General features: G+C 42.8%; 1 protein-coding gene across 3 annotated transcripts in view; it reads left to right on the top strand.

Moving 5' to 3' along the window:
- The window catches only part of LOC137369920 (serine/threonine-protein kinase H1-like), a 120,659-nt gene that overhangs the window by 18,072 nt on the left and 81,383 nt on the right, over positions 1-21,204 (top strand). Inside the window, exons 3-4 of one of the 3 annotated variants that reach the window (XM_068031658.1) lie at positions 6,455-7,121; positions 10,062-10,189. In XM_068031658.1, the coding sequence (XP_067887759.1) occupies positions 6,455-7,121; positions 10,062-10,189 (795 nt within the window). The remainder of the gene's footprint in view (positions 1-6,454; positions 7,122-10,061; positions 10,190-21,204) is intronic. The other 2 variants (XM_068031657.1, XM_068031660.1) reach the window with 2 other exon arrangements.

The raw sequence follows: 21,204 nt of genomic DNA, 5'->3' as shown, positions 1-21,204 counted from the left end.
ATTCGATTTGCTGCAGTCAATTTCTTGAGGCACTTAGCAACCAAACCAGCGGTCCTTAAAGGGACTGTTGTATGCTGCCACAGGAAGGTAAGTTTTTTTCTTTGCGCTATTGTGGAGTGCTCCACCCGACTGCACATTAAATATGAGGGCTGCTATCAGCAAGCGCTTGTCCAAATTGGCTCACCTGTCTGCACTGGCCAAATTAGTTTCTTCTTTATGGCTTTGTACAATTTAAGATAGGATCTCAAGGGAATAGATTGGAAGAAACCAGGGACATCAGATGGCAGCTTCATACTGGACATAGTCCTCTGAGACTGCACTGAGGTGAAGGCCACTTTGGTCTTTTACATCTTTCACCTGCAAGCTTTTGCTTGATATATGAAAAATTAATATGAACAAATAGGGTTAAATATAGAAGTGCGGGTTAAGTTACAGTAAAGACTTAAAGCATGTAATTAAATTGAATAAATTAAACAAGGTTATTACCTAGATAAAAAAACTATAAATAGGCAATTGATATTTCAGACTTGAAAACCTAATTAAATAAAATATAATACAAATGGCAGGGCAGGTGATCTGTTGCAGCTGTAGCATGTGGGAGCTGGTCAACAGCAGTGTGATGCACAACAACCACATCTCAAGCAAGTATATGCAGCTGAAGGAACATTGGCTTTGAGTTGATGAGCTGGAGTCTGAGCTTCGGAAACTGTAATGCATCAAGGAGAGAGAAAGCTACCTGACACTTTGTTCCCTTCAGATTTGGTCCATCGTCAGGGACAGGCATGAGGCAGGTAAGGGGATCCGGAAGGTATCATTGGTGGGGCCTCAGCCCGTGAACCTCTCCAACAGGTATGAGGTTCTTGCAGCCTGTGTGAACGAGAGCAGGGACTGTAGGGAGGATGAGCAAACTGTGGTACAGTGGGCTATTCAAGTTGAAGGAGTATAAAGATACTGCTCTTTGAAGCCGAGAGCGTGAGTCCCGAAGGCTGTGTTGCCTACCCAGTGCCAAGGTTAAGAACTTCTCCTTCGGGCTAGAGAGGAACTTGGAGTGGGTGGGGAAAGATTGAATAGTCACAGTCCATGTAGGCACCAAGAACATATGTAGCACTAAGAAAGAGGTTCTGCTGAGTAATTATGAGCAGCTAGGGGATAAATTAAAAAAGCAGAACCACAAAGATAATAATCTCTGGATTACTACCTGAGCCACGAGCAAATTGGCATCGAGTCAGTAAGAACAGGGCATTGAGTGTTCAAGTGAGGGGGAATTTAGAAAGTTAAAGAGAAAGGACAAGGTAATAATGCAAGGTAGCGATATGCGTAACGATAACCAGAGTGTGACAAGAAGGGACAGAGCACATAAACATAGTGCACCAGCAAATAGGTCAGAGTAGGGATAAATGGTAAAAAGGCAAAATTAAAAGCTCTTTATCTGAATACACACAGCATTTGTAACAAGGTAGATGAATTGATGGCACAAATAGAAGTAAATGAGTATGATCTGATAGCCAATGCAAAGCCAAGGCTGAGAATAGAATATTCAGAGATACTTGACATTTCGGAAGGATAGGCAGAAAGGAAAAGGAGGTGGGACAGCTCTGTTAATAAGCGATTAGATCAACAGTAGTGAGAAATGATCTTGCCTCAGAAGATCAAGATTTAGAATCAGTTTGGGTAGAGATAAAAAATAACAAGGAAAATAAGTCATTTGTGGGAATAGTCTATAGCCTCCCTAACAGTAGTTCACTGTAGGACACAATATAAATCAAGACATAATGGGGACTTATAAGAAAGGTACTGCAATAATCGTGAATGTCTTTAATCTTCATATGGATTGGACAAATCATATTTGCAAAGGTCGCCTTGAGAATGAGTTTGTAGCGTGCATTTGGGATAGTTTCTTAGAATAATACATTGTGGAACCAACCAGGAACAGGCTATTTTAGATATGGTAATGTGTAATGAGACAGGATTAATTAATGATCTCATAGTAAAGAATCTACCAGGGAAGAGTGATCATAACATGACAGAATTTCACATTCAGTTTGTGGGTGAGAAACTTAGGTCTGAAACTAGTTTCTTAAAGCTAAATAAAGGAAGTTATTATGGTATGAAGACAGAGTTAGCTAAAGTGGACTGGAAAAATAGATTAACAGGTAAGATGGTAGATAAGCAGTGGTAGATATTTAAGGTGTTGTTTCATAATTTTCGATAAAGATATATTCCGTTGAGAAAGGAAGAATCTATGAGAAGGATGAACCATCCATGGCTAACTGATGAAGTTAAGGATGGTATCCAATTGAAAGAAAAGGCATACAATGTTGCGAAGATTAGTGGTAGGCCAGAAGATTGGGAAAATTTTAGAAACCAGCAAAGGATGAATAAAAAGAATAAGAGAAAATAGATTATGGGAGTAAACTAGCAAGAATTATAAAAACAGACAATAAAAACTTCTACAAGTATATAAAAAAGGACGAGAGTAGCTAAAGTAAACATTGGTTCCTTACAGGATGAGACTGGGGAATTATGGGAAGAAAGGAAATGGCAGAGACTTTGAACAATCATTTTGTATCTGTCTTCATGGTAGAAGAGAGTAAAAGCATCCCAATAATAGTAGAAAATCAGGGAGAGAAAGGGAGGGAGGGACTTAAAACAATTCATTATCACGAGAGAAAAAGTACTAGGCAAATTAATGTGACTAAAGGCTGACAAGTCCCCAGAACCTGATGGCCTGCATCCTAGAATGTTTAAAGAAGTGGATGCATTGGTTATAATGTTCCAAAATTCACTGGAGTTTGTAAAGATCCCATTGGTATGGAAAACTGCAAATATAACACCCCTGTTCAAGAAAGAAGGGAGACAGAAAGCAGGAAATTATAGACCAGTTAGCCTAATATCGGTCATTGGGAAAATGCTGGAATCCATTATTAAGGAAGTAGTAGCAGGACATTTAGAAAATCATAATGCAATCAAGCAGTGTCAACATGGTTTTATGAATTGGAAATCATGTTTCACAAATTTATTAAGAGTTCTTTGAGGATGCAATGAGCAGGGCAGATAAAAGGGAACCAGTAGATGTAGTGTATTTGGATTTCCAAAAGCTATTCAATAAGGTGCCACATAAAAGGTGGACAGGATAAGAGCTCATGGTGTTGGGGATAATATATTGGCTTAGATAGAGGATTGGCTAACTAATAGAAAACAGAGATTTGGGATAAATGGGTCATTTTCAAGTTGACAAACTATAATTAGTGGGGTGCCACAAGGATCAGTGCCAGGGCCTCAAATATTTACCATCAATATTAATGACTTGGATAAAGGGGCTGAGTGTATTGTAGCCAAATGTCCTGACGATACAAAGATGGTTGGGAAAGCAAGTTGTGAGGACGACACAAAGTGTCTGCAAAGGGATATAGATATAAATGAGTGGGCAAAAATTTGGCAGTAATGTGGGAAAGTGTGAGGTTATGTACTTTGGTAGGAAGAATTGAAAAGCCAAATATTATTTAAATAGAGAGAGAATAAAGAATGCTGCACTACAAAGGGATCTGGATATCCTTGTACATGAATCACAAAAAGTTGGCATGTAGGTGCAGCAAGTAATTAGAAAGGCAAATGGAATGTTGACCTTTATTGCAAGGGGGATGAAGTATAAAAGTAGGGAAGTCTTGCTACAACTGTACAGGGCTTTGGTGAAAGCATACCTAGAGTGCTGCATACGTTTAGTTCTCCTTATTTAAGGAAGGATGTAATTGTATTGGAGGTAGTTCAGAGAAGGTTCACAAAGGATTCTTGGGATTGTCAGGCAACCCCCCCCCCCTCCCCCTCCCCCCCCCATCTGCCAAGGCTGAGGCACATATCATTTTGCCACATGAACATTAAAACTTAATATTGCAAGGCCATGATTGGAAAGACATTTGAATAGTATTTCAAAGACATTTCTTTGTCTTATAATTGGAAAGCTGTGAACAAGGATTCACAAAAGGGAGCTCAAAACACAGTGTGTTTAAAACTAAACCCTGTTACAATAAGACCAGGTGAAGATAGTAACAGACCCCTAGACACCTTTCTCACCTGGTCATAACAGGATGAAGGATTGTCTTATGAGCTTGATCAGGTTGGGCCTATACTCATTGGCGTTTAGAAGAATGTGAAGTCATCTTATTAAAACATACAAGATTCTGAGAGGGCTTGACAAGTTAGATGCTGAGAGGTTGTCTCCCCTCGTGGGAACTAGGGAGCATAGATTCAGAACAAGGGATCGCCCATTTAAGATGTGTTGTGAATCTTTGGAATTCTCTAACCCAGAGAACAGTGGAAGCTGAATCATTGAATTTTATTCAAGACTGAGGTAGACAGATTCGTGAACTATAGGGGAGTCAAGGCTTATGGGGAACAGGCAGGAAAGTGGAGTTGAGACCAAGATCAAATTAACCATGATCTTATTGAATGGCGGAGCAGGCTTGAGAGGCTGTATGGCTTACTCCTGCTTCTATTTCTTATGTTCTTATTCTGATGTATCTTGTCCTGCTCACCCATCACTCCAGTCCTTGCTGACCTACATTAACTCCTGTGCCCTAATGCTTCTAATTTAAAATTCTCATATTTGTGTTTAAATAACTTCGTGGCCTTTCACTTCCCTATCTTTGTAACCTCTTCCAACCCTACCACCCCTCCCTCAAAATATCAACCAGTTCCTTGATTCTAGCTTGTTGTGCATCCCCCCATCTCTTTGTCCCTTCTTTGATGGTAGCACCTTCAGCCATGTACGCTCCATTTCTGAGATTCCATTTCCACCTCTTCACCTTATAGTCTTCTTTTAAAACCTTCCTTAAAAACTAATTTCTTTGACCAAGCTTTTGGTTATTCCTCTGAATAGCTTCATTTCTGATCAATATCCATTTTAGTCTGATATCACCTCTGTCAAGCATCTTGGGATGTATTGCTAAGTTAAAGGCACTATATAAATGTAAGATTTTTTCTTCATCAACAGCAAAATCCTGATGCAGGTTAACTTTGTAGTTTATAAGATGAATCTAAGCAGTTCTTCTTCATGGCTCAGACCTCTGCAGCATACAGTAAAAGGATTTCCTTTGGCCCATGCTTCAGATCCAGGAACAAACCAAGCTGGATTTTTTGGGGAAAAGCAGAAAAGGTTGCAGGAAGGGAGAAATCCAGCCTATACAAATCTGTCACTTTGTACCCTGGCAGGGGAGTCAGCCTTACAGTGGCCACAACCGGTTACTAAAGCACATCACATGAGAATCTGGATCAAGCAGTTACTGATGAGTAAGTTAGAAGGCAATAGACTTGGAACATTAAGGTGGCTGGCATGCTGCACATCAATCCTTTCACCATGCTAAAGCATCTGTTGTACCGCTGAGATATAGTTGTATAATAGACCTGAGACTTTGGACAACAGCTGCTGGAATGTGTTACTGGGAATCTAGATATGAGAGCACACATTCATATATCCAAGGTTTGGTCATTTATCCAACTACCGTAGTTGGGTTGCAGGGAGGCAAGAGTATACTGGTGGATCTACCATTTGTTGGGGTATGGTGTGTAATCATGCTGTGGTTAAAAGGATAACAGCAATGTGTTCAAACATTTTATGGTGAATTGTGCTACTAGTGAGGAATTCCTTGTACCTGCAGTTCATCGAGTGAGGATTGAAACTCGTACTTGTTAGTTATCCAACTAGTGACTATCACTTTGAGAAGGGAGAGGTAAGTGGAGTCTATTTGGGGCCACGTTGGCTCCAAGTTGACATACCCAGTGTTTAATATTGGAGCCAGATCAAATTTTAGTGGCAGGTTCATTAATTGACCACCCAAGCTAGACAGATTCACAGTACTTCAGGGTATGGTTTACAGTTGATCAGCCAATGAACAATTAAAATTATCATCTATGTTGAGATGCAAAACACCTCAAACTTTATGAAAGTAAAATCTGTGGGCAATAATGCTGACAGGGATTATATCTTGGCAAATAAAGTTGTCTTATTTGCCAGTATACTGCTATGTATGCACATACCTCTAAATTAATTTACATATTTTCTTAGTGCAAAATGGGCTGCAGTATATGTTGTAGGTTAACAAGATCTCTCCAGTTGATATTTGACATACTTCCCTTACTGACTGATCTGTTTTTCCAATATTATGCACACTGATTGGATAGTAAATATAGTCAGTAGGAATTAGTTTCAAGTATTAAAATAGTTACAATTATGATTAAATAAATTGATTCCTTAACAGAAACCTTGCAAAACTTGCACACTTGACTTTGTCACTGTCTCCCTAACTATTACATTTAGTGGTCACAGCTCGACTTTGATGTTTGCATTAGAGTTTAACCTCAACAGTGTCATGTCATTTGAAATTTTGGAATTACTGCATTTTAAAGACATTCTATCTATATTGGTGACCAATCTTGACAAACCTATGCTGTTCATCAGGTATGACATCAAGGCTCTTATTGGAAGAGGAAGCTTCAGCAGGGTGGTGAGAGTTGAACACAGAGCCACCAAACAGCCCTTTGCCATCAAAATGATTGAGACCAAGGCTAAAGAAGGAAAGGAGGTGTGCGAGTCAGAGCTTAATGTGCTTAGGAGGGTGAGCCACCACAACATCATCCAGCTTGTCGAGGTCTTTGAGACCCAAGATCGTATTTACATGGTGATGGAACTGGCTACTGGTGGAGAACTTTTTGACCGTGTCATTGCCAAAGGATCATTTACAGAGAGAGATGCTACAAGGGTACTGCAGATGGTTTTAGATGGAATCAAGTACTTACATACCTTGGGCATTACACACAGAGATTTGAAACCAGAAAATCTACTTTACTATCACCCGGGATCAGACTCCAAAATCCTTGTCACTGATTTTGGACTAGCCAATTCTGGGAATAAAGGTGGAGACTGGTCCATGAGGACCACTTGTGGCACACCAGAGTACATTGCACCTGAAATCCTGATGAGAAAACCTTACACCAATGCAGTAGATATGTGGGCTTTAGGTGTGATCTCCTATATTTTGCTTAGTGGAACTATGCCATTTGAGGATGAAAACCGGACAAGGCTTTACAGGATGATTCTCAAGTGCAAATACAGTTATGTAGGTGAGGTAGGTGAAACTTATGGAGTAATTTGTTAAAAGCTGTAACTTGCGCTTTTCAAGTTTTAAAGCTTAAGGTAAACTTCTCATTTTCAGGTTCTTTTGCAATTCATTTTCCAATTCTTATAGATACCTCTCTTGTAATATTCTTGTACATACAAATCTTTTATCAGTTGATTTCTTGTCAGTAGTGTGGTAGGAGGAAACGTCTGGGGTAGGGATTAATTACCAATGCAAGTCGGCACCCAGCATTATCTCCACTGTCCATTGGGAATCTGAAGTACTGGGCTGCTGCAGCACTTCACTCGCTATAGCAGCTGAAAGGGACAAGCCAACAACCTCATCAAATAGAAACCACAGAAGCCAAAATCGCCGCTTCAAATAATTGTTATGGGGAGGAGCAGGAAGCAACAGGACTGAACAGCTAATAAAGAAAATTGCAGAAAGCCACTCAATGGCCTTTACTGCATTTATCATCTGGCTGCCACCAACAAACAACTCTGAATGCCTCTTCAATAAAGGCAATTTTCCAGGGAGGTGAAGCAAGAATAGAGCAAAATAAAAGTAAGATATGGGACCAAGCCCCAGCCTCTCAATCATTTACATACAGTGCAGCTAGCCATCAGTGGCTGAAAGAAAAACTCAGGGAGGGGACAGAGGAAAATTCCAACACACATTTTTGAGACTGAGACTTCAGCAGAGGCTTTCTTGCCCCATTTTCCTCTATAACAATCTATAGCTAATACAAGTGAGAACCAGATTGAATATAGAAAATTCAGAGGAGAAGTGAAAAAGGAAACAAGTAAGGGAAAGAGACAGTATGAGAAGAGACTGGCAGCTAACATAAAAAGGAATCCAAAGGTCGTCTTATAGGCATATAAATAGTAAAGAGGAGGGGTGGGGACAATTAGGTACCTAAAAAGGGGATCTACACCTGAAGGCAGAAGCACAGCTGAGGTACTAAATAAGTACTTTGCATCCGATTTTACCAAGGAAGAAGATGCTGCCAAAGTCGTGGAGAAAGAGGAGATAGTTGAGATACAAAAAGGCTAAAAGTTAATAAAGAGGAGGTATTAGAAAGGCTGGCTGTACCTAAAGTTGATAAGTTACCAGGATCAGATCAGATGCATCTGAGGAGACTGAAGGAAGTAAAGGTAGAAATTGCAGAGGCACTGGCAATAATCTTCCAATCCTCCTTAGATACTGGGGTGATGCCAGAGGACTGGAAAATTGCAAATATTACGTTCTTATTCAAAAAGCATGTAAGGAGAAATGGGCCAGTCAGTTCAATCTTGATGATGGGAAATGATAATCCGGGACAAAATTAACAGTCACTTGAACAAATGCAGATTAAATAAGGAAAGCCAGTCCTAACTTGTTAAAGGCAAATCATGTTTAACTAACTTGATTGAGCTTTTAGACGAGGTAACAGAGAGGGTTGATGAGGGTAATGCAGTTGATGTGGTGCACATGGACTTCCAAAAGGCATTTAACAAACTGCCACATAATAGGCTTGCCAGCAAAATTGAAGCCCATGGAAGAAAGGGGACAGTGGCAGCATGAATACGAAGTTGTCTGAGTGACAGAAAACAGAGTATTAGTGATTTTGGACTGGAGGAAGTTATACAGTGGGGTTCCCCAGAGGTCAGTATTAGGCCCACTGCTTTTCTTGATATATATTAATGACTAAGACTTGGGTATACAGGGCACAATATAAAAATTTGCAAATGACACAAAACTTGGAAGTATTATGAATTGTGAGAAGGAAAATAATAGACTTCAAGAGGACATAGACAAGTTGGTGGAATTGGCAGATACTTAACAGATGAGGGACTTCAGTTACATGGAAAGATTGGAGATACTGGGGTTGCTCTTCTCAGAGAAGAGAAGGTTGAGAGGAGATTTGATAGAGACAATCTGTGCCTATAGGCAGAAGAATCGAGAACAAGAGCACAGTGATTAAAGTGATTGACAAAAAAAACAATGATAAAATGAGGGCAACTATTTTATGTAGCAAGTGGTTAGGGTCTGGAATACACTGTCTGAGAGTGTGTTGGAGGAATTGGATAAGCACCTGAACAGAAAACATTCGCAGAGCTACGGGGAAATGTTGGGGGAGCGGGACTATCTAAATTGCCATTGCAGAGAATGCCACAGACACGATGGGCTGAATGGCTTCCTTCTGTGCTGTAGCCATTATATAATTTTATGATTCTATGATAATCCACTAAGGGACATCCCCAAAAAAAGTGGTAATTGGGAGGAAAATCCAGGCCACTGAATCACAGATGCAATTTAACTTGTTACAACCCAACATGTGGCTGGTTTGCAAGCAATTTTCCCTGTAAGCTGCGCATTTGTGCAGCAACCCGCAAGTCCCCATGCCGGCCATACACAAGTCGGCCCTTTAAGTTACTGAGTATGCGCTAGTGTGCAAAAAATTTAAAGGGGCCACAGGCTTAAATGAATCACCTGCACACTCCAAAAAATATTAGAGGGTACATTGCTTCCAAGCACCACTTTATGATGAAGATTGAAGATTAGAAGATTAAGTACCACCTTGTTATCAGTGAGAGCATAAAATTAATAATAATAAAAAATCTATTTATGCAAACTGAAATGATTTACAGAGCTTTGGAGGCTAAATTCGATAGCCCCAAAAATGGGCAAGAGGATCGCAATGTGCAATTAATCTGCACCTGTTGATTGCGATGCAGGCAGCATACCAACTTTGTGCTGCCTGTTTTTTCGATGATCTCTGCATCCAGCCAGTGCTACCTGCACTGTTGATTGGCTAGACACACCTGCAGGGGCCAGCATCATGCTAGCCTGCATTGCTTAAACCTAGCCTGGTGCATTGTGGGTAGGTGCTGGCTGTCAGAACAGGAAGTCCCTGTAACCTGTAAAATACTGAAGAATGGTAAAATCTTGGATATCCTGTATCCCCAGGAGGCCAGGAGGTCCTCCAAACACATGCTCAGAAGGCAATGGGAGCAGATAGCCATGGAGGTCAATATTAAAAGTCAAGCCCGAGGGCCTGGATGCAATGCTGCAAGAAGTTCACATGAGCAGTCAAGGTCAGTGAATGCATCTTAAAATATCATATCCTATCAATTGCACCACCAGCTTCAGACACTGCTCAATTCACCACACTCTTCATCATTCACCTACCAAAAATCTCTAACTATCAGGACACATACCTGACATTCATATGGTCCACTGGACTCTCACACACTTAGCACTGCTGCAGGTCTCATACACATATCTCACAGGTTGCATACACTGCCAGCTATTTAACCTTGACAACATCCTCACCCAAACTGGTTGCACGACACAGACTGACACACTTCCAACCCTCTCTTGCAGGATAAGGTGGCGCATAGCCAAAGGCAGCAGGAGCTAACTGGAGGGGGATAGGCGAACCTGCATGTCCTAACCCCCACGCAGGAAATGGTCATTGTTAAGGCAATGGCCAGTGACAGGATTGAAACCATTGAAGATGATGGTCTCCTCACACTTAATCCTCCTCCTCACATCCCACTTCCCCTTTAACACACAGTTTTCTGATTTACAATCTGTAGATGGTGTAGACAGACACCTTGTATGTTCCCCTACTCCCCAGACCACAATCCTACTCTAGTACCTTTCTCCTTTCAGATATCCAAGAAATGCAACTTGGCCAGCCAATAGAAGAACAGCAAGAAGACACTTTTGATAAAAATGCACCGTCACTCAATTTCACACTCACAACCACCAGCTCAGATACTGGACATAATTTAGAGGAGAGCATAGAGGCAGGATCTGTATGTTATGAGACTCTGGGCATCATTAGCCTGCAGCCAGAGCAACAGGCAAGGATAATGCCAGCTTGATGGGGGGTAAAGGTTACACATGAGTTCTGCTGCAGAAGACTCAGATGTGGACTTTTTTTTATTTTCTCATGGGCATCGCTGGCTATGCCAGCATTTATTGCCCAACCCTAATTGTCCTTGAGAAGGTGGTGGTGAGCTTCCTTCTTGAACCGCTGCAGTCCTTGGGGTGTAGGTACACCCACAGTGCTGTTAGGAAGGGAGCCCAGGATTTTGACCCAGCTACAGTGATGGACTTTGATGTGACAGTATACAGAAAGACATGGGTAGGCATAATGAAATATTTAGTGCATTGGGAAGCCTGCCAGAAAGCCTGAGGTTAGCGTCAAGAAGCATGGAGGGATTCAGCCTGACACAGGGCCTTGCACAGAGCTTGGAGCCCATCCTTTCTAACAATGAAGTGGTGATCAACTCCATTAGCACACTTGTAGATCCAACCATGGTGAATTGTCTGATGGCCAATGTTGCAACTTCCATTACCGCACAAGCAGCATCCACTCAACATCTGAGTGCTGCAGTAGAAGTTCAGGCTGCTGTCTTGCAGCTCAGACTGCTGCCATCATGGCTGTGGATTACAATGTGCAAACAAACCTACAGGGCGTCACAGCAGTCCAACAATCTCTCCTTAAATTACTAGTATTACTGAGGCACTGACGTGCGGGAGTGGTAGTAGCTCCATGGAGCATAAACCTGTTGTCCTCTCTCAGGAAGACAGCATTCATCCTCCCACCCCTGTCACTTCACCAGTGTCCTGCTGTTGCCTGTCAACCAGCCTGCCCTAACTGTTGTCCCCTATGCTGAGACGGTGCTGTCCATGGCCACCCTCCTAGGGCTAGAGATGCTCGACGTCGTCCTTCAAGGCCACCTGCAGTCTCCCCGACTTAAAGCCTTCCACCAGTCATGCTGCAGCCACTGGGGTAGCACTGCTTAGGAGCACTAGGCCAGGAAAAGGCATATGAAAGGCAGGTACTAATGGACTTCTAAAATGGACTGTCCACTGAAATTCTAAAATACGGTGAAGAGGCACTCTTGACACAAATACATGGTCTCATCTCCCTCATCTGGAAAGAGGAGAGCATGCCAGGGGATCTCCAAGATGCCGTAATTGTGATCATCTTCAAAAAAGGCGACAAGACCAACTGTGTTAACTACAGAGGGGTATCCCTGCTGTCCGCCACAGGGAAGCTCATCACAAGAGTCCTTCTCAACCGCCTCCTCCCCGTGGCTGAAGAGCTCCTACTGGAATCACAATGTGATTTCCGTCCACCAAGAGACGCAGTGGACATGATCTTTACAGCAAGACAACTCCAAGAAAAATGTAGGGATCTGCAGCAACCTTTATACATGGCCACCTTTGACCTCACAAAGGCCTTCGACTCTTTCAACAGGGAGGAATTATGGAACATCCTCCTCAAATTTGGCTGTCCGGAGAAATTCGTCACCATCCTCCGCATGTTGCACGATGACATGCAAACGGATCTGCCACTGACCTAATCCAAGTGCAAACTGGGGTCAAGCAAGGCTGTGTCATCACACCAATGCTCTTTTCCATCTTCTTTGCCGCAACACTCCACCTCATCTCCTTGAAGCTCCCTGCCAGCGTAGATCTACTTTACAGGACGAGTGGCAAACTATTTAACTTACTCGCCTCCAGTCCAGAAGCAAAAAGACTTGCAGGTTGATAGGTAAATTGTCCATTATAAATTGTCACTAGTACAGGTAGGTGGTAGGGAAATATAGGGACAGGTGGGGATGTTTGGTAGGAATATGGGATTAGTGTAGGATTAGTATAAAGGGGTGGTTGATGTTCGGCACAGACTCGGTGGGCCGAAGGGCCTGTTTCAGTGCTGTATCTCTAATCTAATGAAGGTTACCCCATCCTCTGTCACTGAGCTGCAGTACGCTGATGACGCTTGCATATGTGCACACTCAGAGGCCGAGCTTCAAACCCTCGTCGATGCATTCATGGAGGCTTATGTAAGAATGGGCCTTAAGCTAATCATCTGGAAGAAAAAGGTCCTCTACCAGCCTGCTCCTGCAGTGCAACACTGCCCCCCGACTATCAAGATCCACGGCGGACCATTGGACAATGTGGATCACTTCCCACACCTTGGGAATCTCCTCTCAGCAAGGGCAGACATCGACGATGAAACTCAGCATTGTCTCCAGTGTGCCAGTGCAGCCTTCGGTCGACAAAGACCTTAAATCTGGCACCAAGCTTATGGTGTACAGGGCCTCCTGAATGCGTCGGAAACATGGACACTGTACAGCAGACATCTCAAAGCCCCGGAGAGATATCACCAGTGGTGCCTCTGCAGGATCCTGCAAATTCAATGGCAAGACAGGCACTCCAATATCAGTGTCCTCTCTCAGGCCAACATTCCCAGTATCGAGACACTGGTCATGGCTAGTCAGTTATGTTGAGTGGGCCACATCGTCCGCATACCTGACACAAGACTCCCAAAACAAGCTTTCTGTTCCGCGATCCATCACAGCAAGAGGTTACCAGGAGGGCAGAGGAAATGCTACAAGGATGTCCTTAAAGCCTCCTTGAAAAAATGTGACATCTCCACTGATTCGTGGGAATCTCTTGCCTGAGACCGCCCAAAATGGAGAAGAAGCATCCACGAGGGTGCCAGCCAGTTTGAACAACGTCGACATGCCCAGGCAGCGACCAAGTGCAAACAGTGGAAGAAGCTTTTGGAATTTCTAGCATCCCATTCACTCGCCTCACCAAACATCACCTGCCCCACCTGTGGCAGAGTGTGCAGATCCTGAATTGAACTATTCAGTCACCTAAGGACCCACAACCCTGACGTGGAAGAAAGTAGTCCTCGTTCCCAAGGGACTGCCTAAGAAGGAGAAGACTAACGGACTACACAAGGGTGATTAGTTGTCTTTTTTGTATGTAATGTGGCATAATTTCATTTATAAATTTGGTTAGGAATGTTTATTCTGCAGTAGCTTTTATCTTTGCATTGTGGCCAAGTGAATGTTGTGATGGTCAGTGACAGATGGAAGGTAAGGTATGGAACTGTTAGTGAATCGGGAATTGTGGTTGTGGTTACTGGGATCGCATTCAGATAAGTTTTTCAGATGAGACAGCCCAGGCTGAAAGAACTCTTTAGGTTGCCTCCTCCCTTCCTATTTTTCCCCTTCCTTCTCTTCTTTATGCTCCTGCTCCTCAGCTATTCGCCCTATATCTAGTTCCAATATCGAGCAGAGTTGACATGTGGGACTCGAAAGACTATCTGTATGCAGTCAATGGCACCCTGTGCCATAGGGAAGCCTGCAATTCTGGCAAACCGTGTGGCAAGAGAGAATGAAATGAAGTTAGCTCTCATTGACTAGAAACCTCAGTGACCTCCCTTACGCAACAGTGGATGAAACATTGAGAGATGTTGCAAATATCTCCAGCTCCAGCATGTAAGGAGATAGACACGTAAAAGTTCATCGCCACAGTCAACTTCACAGCCACTGGCAGTGATGTCCTTTCCCTGTTCTGAAGTTGCAGCAGGTGGTAGATTTCAATGAGAGTGTCCTTACTGAAGAACAGGCATCTCACACATTGTTTCTCATTGATATTCAAGTGGGAGAATTGCTTCCTGAACACCCTGGGCAGGTATGGCTTCCTGTTGAAAGTCCCTCTCACCCTCCTCCTCCCTCCTCTTCCAGCAGCTTGTCCTGCCGTGTGGTGCCTCTGTTAGTTCTCCAAAGCATTCTGTATTCCAAGGAGAATGGTTACTCATGCACCCATGTCTGCAGGTTGGTGCAGAAGCCCTGAAGTCAGGAAAAACTCCTTCAGCATCTGTCACACAACTCCCTGTAGACTTTAACAACTAGAAAGAACCCAATAATTGTAGAATCAAGGCAACAGCCAGAAGAAATAAACCAGCAACTAAACTGTAAGTAGTTTATTTCCCTTTAAATAGCAGTGGTGGGGGTTCCTTCTTCTGCTGAGCGCATGTTCAGCTGTGTGAGATTAAGAAAGGATGTTTGCTAGAACACTAAGTTGCAAAACCGGCACTGCTGCTGTCAAATCAGCCTTGCATGCTGATTGATGTCATGATCTGCCTGCTCTGCGTACTTCTGCAAATGTTCACTGCGCACACGCTAATGTCCTCACCAATATAGCATCCAGTGCAACTTGCCCCACAAGTGTGCCCATGCATTGCCGACGTCATTTTGGAGCTCCGAGGGCAATCTCAGTACCCCAAAAAATGGGTACAAATGATCCCAATTTCTCTGTCTTTGTTCCTTAGCTGGCACCATAATAATAGAGTGCTGGACACTTTGTGGTGGGGAGACAGGGACACAGCTTTAAATTTCACCTTCAGCTTTCATTGAAATACAACTTGATAAATTTATAAATGTTGCCATGACTTGAATTCTTGTATTTGCAGGCCAGGTGGGAAAGTTCTCAGGAACTTATAAAAAAAAATCTCTGCAAACTCACAAATCCCACTTCTCACTAGCCAGTACAAAGCATCATTGACAATTACAGTGGACATCTCAGGACCTCCCTGGGGGGCCACTATACAGCAGCTCAAAATTGAAATCTTGAAATCTTCTTCACAGACAAGCTGCCTGTGGGTGCTCAGCAGGCATCTGCAGGTTACCAGGCTTGTGTAAATGAGGCCTGAGGCCCAATGTATATGTCCTGGGCATACCCCATATCCATTCTGGTGGCAGGATCATTCCCTGGTGTGATATAGACTGGTGCTAACCAATTTTTAGGCTTTTAGGCTAGCATTCCAAATGGCTCTCAGACATTTAGGTTTGATTTATAGGGGCACATTTTCCAATTAGATAAATTAAAAATGGAAAATACTGCATGGTCTAGTAGCATCTATGAAGAGAAAGAGAGTAAATGTTTCAGGTCCATGACCCTTTTCTCAGAAATGTTAGATACACACAGGTGGCAAATGAAATATCTCACCACTGCTGCCTGCTTGAAAAATGTAGATTATGTTGTCAATGGATGGAAAAGGCAAAAATATTGGTGTTGTTATTGTAACTATCCTCAATGACATGACCAGCATTCTCACTGTGCAATGCACTAATAATACATAGGAATATAGGAGCAGGAGTAGGCCATTCAGCCCAGCGAGCCTCCTCCGCCATTCAATATGATCATGGCTGATAATTCACTTCAATGCCTTTTTCCCACATTATCCCCATATCTCTTTTTATTCATTGGTATTTAGAAATCTGTCAATTTCTGCTTTAAACTCACTCAATGACTGAGCTTCCCCAGCCCTGTGGGGTAGAGAACCTTCTGAATAAAGAAATTTCTCCTCATCTCGATACTAAGTGTCTTCCCCCTTATTTTGAAATGGTGTCCCCTGGTTCTAGACTCCCCAACCAGGAGAAACATATTACCTGCATCTACCCTGTCTATCCCTTTAAGAATTTTGTAAGTTTCAATGCAATCATCTCTCATTCTAGGAAACTCTAGAGAATACCGGCTCAGTTTCCCCAGTCTCTCCTCATAGGACAGTCCCACAATCCTGGAAACAAATCTGGTGAACTTTCGTTGCACTCCCTCTATGACAATAATATCCTTCTTAAGGTAAGGGGACCAAAACTGCACACAGTACTCCAGGTGCACTCTAACCATTGTTCTATACAATTGAAGCAAGACTTCACTACTCCTGTACTCAAATCCTCTTGCGATAAAGGCTACCATACCATTACCCTTCTTAATTGCTTGCTGCACCTGCAGGTTAGCTTTCAGTGACTTATTGATGAGGACACCCACGTCCCTTTGTACATCTACACTTTCTAATCTCTTACCATTTAAGAAATACTCTGCACGTCTGTTCCTCCTACTAAAATGGATAACCTCACATTTTTCCACATTATATTTCATCTGCCACATTCTTGCCCACTCACTAAGTCTGTCCAAATCCCCTTGAAGCTGCTTTGCATCTTCCTCACAACACACATTCCTACCTAGTTTTGTGTCATCTGCGAACTCGGAAATATTGCATTTGGTTCCCACATCCAAATCATTGATATATATTGTGAACAACTGGGGCCCAAGTACTCATCCTTTTGGTACCCCACTAGTCACAGCCTGCCAATGAGAGAATGACCCATTTATTCCTACTCTCTGTTTTCTGCCTGTTAACCAATCCTTAATCCATGTCAGTATATTACCTCCTATCCCATGAGCTTTAATTTTTCTAACCAACCTCCTATGGGGGACTTTATCAAAAGCCTTCTGAAAATCCAAGTATACTACATCCATCGACTCCCCTTTATTAATTCTTTTAGTAACATCCTTAAAAATCTCCAACAGGTTCATCAAACATGATTTCCCATTCATAAATCCATGTTGACTATGCCCAATCAGATCGTTATTATCCGTGTCCATTTATCACATCCTTTAGAATAGATTCTAATATTTTCCCAACAGCTGATGTAAGACTAACAGGTTTGTAGTTCCCTGTTTTCTCTCTCCCTCCTTTCTTAAATAGTGGGGTGGCATTTGCTACCTTCCAATCTGCAGGAACTGTTACACAATCTATAGAATTTTGGAAGATGATCACTAATGCATCCATTATCTCCATAGCTACCTTTTTCAACACTCTGGGATATAGAATATCAGGCTCAGGGGACTTATCAACCTTCAGCCCCGTTAATTTCTCCAATACAATCTTCTTACTAATACTAATTTTCGTCAATTCCTCATTCTCCCTCGTCCCTTAGATCTCTAATTCTGGGAGATTCCTTGTATCTTCCTCAGTGAAGACAGACACAAAGTAATCATGTAGCTTCTCTGCCATTTCCCATTATAAATTCTCCTGACTCTGCCTGTATTGGACCCACATTTGTCTTAGACAAACGTTTCCTTTTTACATACCTATAGAAGATTTTTCAGTCCGTTTTTATGTTTTTTGCTAGTTTACATTCATATTCTATTCTCCCTTTCTTTATCAGTTTCTTGGTCCTCCTTTGCTGTATTCTAAAATCCTCCCAATCCTCAGATTTACTGCTATTTCTGGCAACATTATAGGCCTTTTATTTCAATCTTATACAATCCTTAACTTCCTTTGTTAGCTACGGTTGACCGTCTTTACTTTTGGGATTTTTGCGCCTTGAAGGAATGTACAGTTGCTGTAAACTATGCAATAATTCTTTGAAGACTATCCATTGTCTATGCATTGTCATACTTTTTAATGTATTTGCCCAATCCACCTCAGACAATTTGCCCCTCATGCCTTCATAATTTCCTTTGTTCAAATTTAAGACCCTGGCTTCAAATTGAACTACCTCACTTTAAAACATAATGTAAAATTCTATCATATCATGGTCACTCATTGCTAAAGGTTCTTTTACAACAAGATTATTAAGTAGCCCTTTCTGATTACATAATACTAGATCTAAAATAGTCTGTTCTCTAGTTGGTTCCTCAACATACTGCTCTAGAACACCATCCCTAACACAATCCAGAAACTTGTCCTCCACAGCATTAGTACTCATTAGGTTTACCCAGTCTATGTGCAGGTTGAAATCACCAATGATTACTGAGTTACCCATGCCACATACTTCTCTAACCTCCTGATTAATACCATGCCCCACACAATCACTACTGTTTGGTGGCCAATAAACAACTCCTACCAATGTTTCCTGCCCCTTGCTGTTTCTTAGTTCCACACTAACATTTTGTTCTTCTGATCTGAGATCCTCCCTTTCTAATGTGCTGATCCCATCCCTTATTATCAGAGCAACATCACCTCCTTTTCCTTTTTTCCTGTCCTTCTTAAATGTCGATTATCCTTGAATATTCAGTTCCCAGTCTTGGTCACCTTATAGCCACGTTTCCCTAAGGGAAATTAAATCATATCCATTTACCTCTATTTGGGCCTTCAAATCATCTTACTTATTGCGAATGCTGTGTGCATTCAGGTAGAGTGTCCTCAACCTTGTCTTCTTAACATTATTTTGCATTCTAGTTGATGCTTGTCTTTGTTTCGCCTGCCTTCTAATGTCGCTTGCTACTTTTCTACTTCCTGTTACCAGCTTTACTTCCTTCCAATTTAAGTTACCCCTCAGGTTTCCATCTCCCTGAAAGCTAGTTTAAACCCTCCCCAACAGCACTAGCAAATAAAAACAAGAAATGCTGGAAATACTCTGCAGATCTGGCAGCATCTGTGGAGAGAGAAGCAGAGTTAACGTTTCAAATCAGTGACCCTTCTTCAGAACTGACAAATATTAGAAATGTAAAAGGTTTTAAGCAAGTAAAGGTGGGGCAAGAGATAACAAAAGAGAAGGTGTTGATAGGACAAGGTCACAGAGAATAACTGACAAGAAGGTCATGGAAGAAAGGCAAACGGTATGTTAATGGTGTACTGAAAGACAAAGCGTTAGTACAGAGATGGTGTGAATTGACTGTAAAGCACAAGATACTCCATGCACAAACATTAAAACCATTTTTAAATAACAGAAACAGTGGGTAGGCACAGTAGAAACAAACTAACCAAACTAAAAAAACTAAAATAAAATAACCAAATAAAAAAGAAAAAAAGAAAAGATAACTAAACATAAAGGGGGGGTGGCCATCATGCTCTGAAATTATTGAATTCAATGTTCAGTCTGGCAGGCTGTAGCATGCCTAATTGGTAAATGAGATGCTGTTCCTCGAGCTTGTGTTGATGTTCGCTGGAACACTGCAGCAATCCCAGGACAGAGATGTGAGCATGAGAGCAGCGGAGGGAAAATGGCCAGCAACCGGAAGCTTGGGGTCATGCTTACGGACTGAGCGGAGGTGTTCCGCAAAGCGGTAACCCAATCTGCGTTTGGTCTCCCCAATGTAGAGGAGACCACATTGTGACCAGTGAATACAGTATACTAAATTGAAAGAAGTACAAGTAAATCGCTGCTTCACCTGAAAGGAGTGCTTGGGGCCTTGGCAAGGAGGTAAATGGGCAGGTATTATGCCTCCTGCGATTGCAGGGGAAGGTGCCGTGAGAAGGGGACAAGGTGGTGGGAGTAATGGAGGAGTGGACCAGGGTGCTGCAGAGCGAACGATCCCTTCGGAATGCTGACAGGGAAGGGAGGAGAAATGCGTTTGGTCGTGGCATCACGCTGGACGTGGCGGAAGTGGCGGAGGATGATCCTTTGGATCTGGAGCCTGGTGCAGTGGAAAGTGAGGACAAGGGGAACCCTGTCGCGGTTCTGGGAGGGAGGGGAAGGGTAGAGGTGCGGGAAATGGGCTGCACACGGTTGAGGGCCCTGTCAACCACAGTGGGGGGGAATCCTCAGTTGAGGAAAAAGGAAGTCATATCAGAAGCATTGTGGTGGAAGGTAGCATCATCAGAGCAGATGCGTTGGAGACGGAGAAACTGGGAGAATGGAATGGAGCCCTTACAGGAGGCAGGGTGTGAAGAAGTGTGATTGAGGTAGCTGTGGGAGTCGGTGGGCTTATGATGGATATTAGTAGACAGCCTATCCCCAGAGATGGAGACAGAGAAGTTGAGGAAGGGAAGGGAAGTGTCAGAGATGGACCATGTGAAGGTGAGAGAAGGGTGGAAATTAGAAGCAAAGTTGATAAAGTTTTCTAGTTCCGGGCGGGAGTAGGAAACGGCACCGATACAGTCATCAATGTACTGGAAAAAGAGTTGGGGGAGGTGGCCTGAGTAGGACTGGAACAAGGAATATTCGACATATCCCACAAAAAGACAGGCATAACTAGGACCCATGTGGGTACCCATAGCAACACCCTTTGAAGGAAGTGAGTGGAGTTGAAGGAGAAGTTGTTCAATGTGAGAACAAGTTCAGCCAGACGGAGGTGGGTGGTGGTGGATGGGGACTGGTTGGGGCTCTGTTCAAGGAAGAAGCGGAGAGCTCTCAAACCATCCTGGTGGGGGATGGAGGTGTAGAGAGATTTGACGTCCATAGTGAAGAGGAGGCGGTTAGGGCCAGGAAACTGGAAATTGTCAAAATGACGTAGGGCATCAGAAGGGTCACGGATGTAGGTGGGAAGAGACTAGACCAGGGGAGAAACGATAGGTCAAGATAGGAAGAAATAACTTCAGTGGGGCAGGAACAGGCTGAAACAATGGGTCTGCCAGGACAGTCCTGTTTGTGAATTTTGGGAAGGAAGTAGAAGCGGGCTGACGGGGTTGCGGGACTATGAGGTTGGAAGCTATAGAGGGAAGATCTCCAGAGGAGATTAGATCAGTAACAGTTCTGTGGACAGTAGCTTGATGTTCAGT

This window comes from Heterodontus francisci, chromosome 5 (genome assembly GCF_036365525.1).
Source record: "Heterodontus francisci isolate sHetFra1 chromosome 5, sHetFra1.hap1, whole genome shotgun sequence".
NCBI lineage: Eukaryota > Metazoa > Chordata > Chondrichthyes > Heterodontiformes > Heterodontidae > Heterodontus > Heterodontus francisci.
The sequence above is the reverse complement of the archived record's forward strand: the minus strand, read 5'-3'. Positions and strand labels throughout refer to the sequence as shown.